Here is a 5,751-nt window from a genome sequence, read left to right as displayed (position 1 = left end):
ACTAGGCCTTCTCTGGTTGGCTAGTCATAACCCCACCATTTCCTGGCAACAGAGGGCTCTCACGGGGTGGTCGCGAGAGTACTCGGGGAGGTGTGTAGGGGTTTCCTTTGGTGCTACCACGGTGGAAAGTCCAGACCAGGTCTCCACCGTGCGCATTCCCCCAGAATATGCCGATTTGGCTCTCGCCTTCTGTAAAAAGAAGGTGACTCAATTACCACCACATCGACTGGGGGATTGTGCGATAAATCTCCTGGTAGACGCTGTTCTTCCCAGGAGTCACGTGTATCCCGTCGCAAGCGGCGATGGTGGCTATGGAGACGTATGTCTCCGAATCCCTGCGTCAGGGGTACATTCTGTCCTCCACTTCACCCGCCTCCTCGAGTTTATTTTTTGTGAAGAAGAAGGATGGAGGTCTGCGCCCGTGCATTGACTATCGAGGTCTCAATCAAATCACGGTGAGGTACAGTTACCCGCTACCTCTTATCGCCATGGCGATTGAGTCAATGCACGGGGCGCGCTTCTTCACTAAACTGGATCTCAGGAGTGCGTGCAACCCGGTGCGTATCCGGGAGGGAGACGAGTGGAAGACGACGTTTAGTACCACCTCAGGGCATTACGAGTACCTCGTCATGCCGTACGGGTTGATGAATGCTCCATCCGTCTTCCAAGCCTTTGTAGACGAGATTTTCAGGGACCTGCACGGGCAGGGTGTAGTGGTGTATATCGATGACATTCTAATATACTCCGCTACATGTGCCGAGCATGTGTCCTTGGTGCGCAAGGTACTTGGACGACTGTTGGAGCATGACCTGTACATCATGGCTGAGAAATGCCTGTTCTTTCAGCAGGCCGTCTCCTTCCTAGGGTATGGCATTTCCACATCAGGGGTGGAGATGGAGAGTGACCGCATTGCAGCCGTGCGTAATTGGCCGACTCCCACTACAGTAAAGGAGGTGCAGCGATTTTTGGGTTTGCCACTTACTACCGGAGATTTACCTGGGGTTTTGGCCAGGTGGCTGCTCCCATTACCTCACTGCTGAAGGGGGGTCCTGTACGTATGCAGTGGTCGGTTGAGGTGGACAGGGCTTTTGGGCATCTAAGAGCTCTGTTTACCTCGGCCCCCGTGCTGGCCCATCCGGATCCCTCTTTGGCGTTCATAGTGGAGGTGGACGCGTCTGAGGCTGGGATAGGAGCCGTGCTCTCTCAGCGCTCAGGCACGCCACCGAAGCTCCGCCCTTGTGCTTTCTTCTCGAAGAAGCTCAGCCCGGCGGAGCGGAACTATGATGTGGGGGACAGGGAGCTGTTGGCTGTTGTTAAGGCTTTGAAGACGTGGAGACATTGGCTTGAGGGGGCTAAACACCCTTTCCTCATCTGGACTGACCACCGCAACCTGGAGTACCACCGGGCAGCTAGGAGACTGAATCCTCGTCAGGCAAGGTGGGCCATGTTCTTTACCCGTTTTGTGTTTACCCTGTCCTACAGACCAGGGTCCCAGAATGTGAAGGCAGACGCACTGTCCCGGCTGTATGACACAGAGGAGCGGCCCATGGATCAGACTCCCATTCTCCCGGCTTCCTGCCTGGTAGCGGCGGTCGTGAGGGAGCTGGATGCGGACATTGAGCAGGCGTTGCGTACAGAGTCCGCTCCACTCCAGTGTCCCGTCGGGTGTCAGTACATTCCGTCTGCTGTCCGTGACCAGTTGATCTATTGGGTCCACACATCACCCTCCTCTGGTCATCCGGAGATCGGTCGGACGGTGTGCTGTCTGACTGGGAAGTACTGGTGGCCCACCTTTGCTCGAGACGTGATGGTTTATGTTTCCTCTTGCTCGGTGTGCGCCCAGTGTAAGGCTCCTAGACACCTGCCCAGAGGTAAGCTACATCCCGTACCCATTCCACAACGGCCTTGGTCACATCTGTCGGTGGATTTTCTCACGGATCTTCCTCCCTCACAAGGAAACACCATGATCCTGGTCGCTGTGGATCGTTTCTCTAAGTCCTGTTGTCACCTCCCTCTGCCCGGTCTCCCTACGGCCCTACAAACTGCGGAGGCCCTGTTTACACACGGCTTCCGGCACTATGGGGTGACTGAGGATATAGTGTCTGATCGAGGTCCCCAGTTCATTTCAAGAGTCTGGAGGGCGTTCATGGAACATCTGGGGTCTCGATCAGCCTCACCTCAGGTTTCCACCCTGAGAGTAATGGGCAAGTGGAAAGAGTGAACCAGGATGTGGGCAGGTTTCTGCGGTCCTATTGCCAGGACCGGCCGGGGGAGTGGGCGGCGTTCGTACCCTGGGCAGAGATGGCGCAGAACTCACTCCGCCACTCTCCACTAACCTTTCCCCCTTTCAGTGTGTATTGGGGTACCAGCCGGTTCTGGCACCGTGGCATCAGAGTCAGACCGAGGTTCCTGCAGTGGACGATTGGTTCAGGCGCGCGGAGGAGACATGGGAAGCCGCCCATGGTCACCTCCAGCAGGCCGTGCTGCGCCAAAAGACCAGCGCGGACCGTCACCGCAGTGAGGCCCCGGTGTTTGCACCGGGGGACAGGGTCTGGCTCTCGACCCGAAACCTGTCCCTCCGCCTGCCCTGCCGGTAGCTGGGCCCGCAGTTTGTGGGGCCATTTAAAGTCCTGAGGAGAGTGAACGAGGTATGTTACAGGTTACAGCTTCCCTCCGATTACAATATTAACCCCACGTTCCATGTGTCTTTCCTTAGGCCGGTGGTGGCTGGTCCGCTCCAGGAGTCTGAGGTGCGGGAGGTTCCTCCGCCCCCTATGGACATCCGAGGGGGCCCCGGCGTACTCCGTCCGTTCCATCCAGGATTCGAGGCGTCGGGCGAGGGGTCTTCAGTACCACATGGAGTGGGAGGGGTACGGTCCGTAGGAGAGGTGCTGGGTTCCGGTGGCGGATGTGTTGGACCTTGAACTGCTGCGGGAGTTCCACCGTTGCCGGCCGGATCGCCCTGCGCCTTGCCCTCCGGGTCGTCCCCGAGCCCGGTGTCGGCGCACCGTTGGAGCCGCGCGTCGGGGGGGTACTGTCACGACTTCCGCTGAAGTCGGCTCCTCTCCTTGTTCGGGTGGCGTTCGGCGGTCGCCGTCACCGGCTTTCTAGCCATCGCCGCTCCATTTTTCATATATCCATTTGTTTTGTCTTGTTCCCTGCACACCTGGTTTTCATTCCCCAATCACACTACATGTATTTATTCCTCTGTTCCCCTTCATGTCTTTGTGTGAGATTGTTTCGTGTTATGTGTCATGTTTGACGCGCTATTTCTGGTGTGCGTTAATTACGTGTTTTATTTCACGAGGTATATTTATTTGCTAGTACATATCATTGTGACTGTTTGCGCGTTTGCACTTTGGCATATAGGCTGGAGGTTTTCGACGCAGTGGCGTCCGTCTGTTGGTTTCTCCTGCCTAAATTAAGTGTGCTCCTGTTCACAACTCTCTGCTCTCCTGCACCTGACTCCGCTCCCAGTACGCACACCATTGACAGTAACAGGGGTTCCCTCTAAACAGTAATCTCTTTCTTGAGTGGAGTGAGGTCATCACATCTGACACCTGCATAGAGAATGGTTTTAATACACATACATTTAATTGTTGAATAAAATATATTGAACTTGAATTGAATTTATATTGACAATCATGGCAATGCAGTGTATTGAATTGTATTGTTTTGTCATGTATTGTATTGTATTGTATTGTATCCCCTACTCATACATATGGTCAGGAACAACACTGAATCCAACAACACCATATTAGATTAACAGAGACAAACTGACAGAAAGATCTCAGCAGTCTCTGAATGTTTCCTCCTGTTTTAGGTTTCTATACTGTTGTTCAGCTCCTCCTCTACCATAAGTCCCTCACCTTAACATACAGTAGATATGTTACATATGTATGTCATACATGATGTCTGTTTCCTCCCATGGTTCTTGACAGGTTTTTGTAGTGTCGCTGTGGTCTTCATGGCACTTCAGCAGAGGAGATCTTCAGATCCAGATGTTTGGTCTCTGTATCAATATAAGACTACCAGGCGGCCAATTCTCTTGGAAGTCTGTATTCATCATCCATAGAAGGAATATTGTCATTTTCCCAGCACTGGTTTGATGATACCAGTAGAATCTATTTCCAATTGTAGAAGTTGAGGAGTAGTTGTAGGACACGATGACAGTGGTTCCCTCCAAGCCATGCACTTCATTTCTTAAAGGAGCGAAATCATTCTCTAAACTGTCATCTGTATAAATAAAGGGTAGTTGTAATGCATACGTTAATGAAAAGAAAATTAAACTTCAAATATATTATTTTTTAATGCATCATTATCAGGAAAGTGTCACTTACCTACACATGTGCAGAGCAGCAGCACTGCATACAGAAACATAATCTTGGCTATCTCTGAATATTTACTCGTCTCTTGCCTAGATGCAGCTCCTCCCCTTCTCATTGGTTTCTTTCCATGGCACTTGACATGTTTTTGTACAGTATTTCGGGGTTTCCTGTCACTGTGGGCGTCAGGGCACAGTAGTACAGAGCAGAGTCTGTCACTACAGCATAGGAGATCTTCAGATCCACACGTTTTTCCACTTTGTCAATGGAAACTGTCAGACGAGGAGGTGGGGGAGTAGCTTTAAATATAGACCCCTCTGGTGTGATGTACAGGAGGAATTCTGGTTTGGACCTGGGATATTGGCGGTACCACTGGAGATTGTAGACATCGCCATCATATTTGCAGGAGAGATTGACATTCCTTTCTTCCTGAACAAGCTCTTCAGTAGTAGCAGGGTTTATTGAAAAACCAAAACTGTTTCCTGCAGAAAATGTAACAGTAAAAATTATAGTTGTAACTGACGTGTAACACATTTTCTGTAACTGTTATAAATGTAACATATATGATATTATTGTACAACAATACATTTTATGGATGAAAATATGTTCTTCATTCACTGTCAAATAATCTTCAAAGATGAAAGCAAGGATTTCAATCATATAGTAACTCACCTAAAAAAGCTGAAAAGAGAACACATGAGAAGAGCAACATCTGGCTAGACCTTTGAGTAACACACAGACAGACAGACAGCACTTCAGCACTAAGAGACCTAGCTAACTAGCTACTTCCTGAATAATAACTTCCCATAAGATCTTTGATTATACAGCCCCTCCTCTTGACACCAAAGTGAAATGTTTTCTGCTACGATTTTCTTTCTAGAGTATATACTGTATGTTGTCAGGTTTTCTGTTTCTGGGTTTCCTGTCACTGTGGATTGCAAGGCACAGTAGTACAGAGCAGAGTCTGTCACTTCAGCAGAGGAGCTCTCCAGATCAACACGGGTCTTATCTTCATTCAGTTTAACAGACAGTCAAGGATGGGTCAATTCATTATGTGTCTTAAACCCTCCTTCAGTGATGAGGAGCAGGAATTCTGGTTCTGATCTGGGGTATTGTTGGTACCACAGTAAAGTATCAGTACTGTAGGAGCCAGTGTAGTTTCAGGACAGAGTAACACCTTCACCCTCAAAAACATACTCTTCAGTTGTGGCTGATATTATTTCCTCCTCATAACTGCTACCTGAAATAAATAATGTTCAACCTGTTTTGAATAAATTCTATTGCAATTCATGCACCATAAATGCTTTATCGACCTACATGTCTGCAATCCAAAACGGCAATGCAAAACCTATTCACTTACCAATGACTATTGAAAAAAGCTAAAGTGCATAAAACATGTTTATGGCAACTAATGCGCTGTAAAGTA

At 49.6% G+C, this 5,751-nt stretch overlaps 1 gene segment (V, D, J or C); it reads right to left on the bottom strand.

Annotated features, from left to right (window-relative positions):
• Positions 1 to 4,329: 4,329 nt before the first annotated feature.
• On the bottom strand, positions 4,330 to 5,468 carry LOC115156958 (T cell receptor alpha variable 12-3-like). The segment is given in 2 exon segments: positions 4,330 to 4,807; positions 4,998 to 5,468. Coding segments are annotated over 2 exon segments (408 nt in total).
• Between the last annotated feature and the right edge of the window lie 283 nt (positions 5,469 to 5,751).

Source organism: Salmo trutta, chromosome 21, assembly GCF_901001165.1.
Source record: "Salmo trutta chromosome 21, fSalTru1.1, whole genome shotgun sequence".
Lineage (NCBI taxonomy): Eukaryota > Metazoa > Chordata > Actinopteri > Salmoniformes > Salmonidae > Salmo > Salmo trutta.
This window is presented reverse-complemented; position numbering and strand designations above follow the sequence as displayed.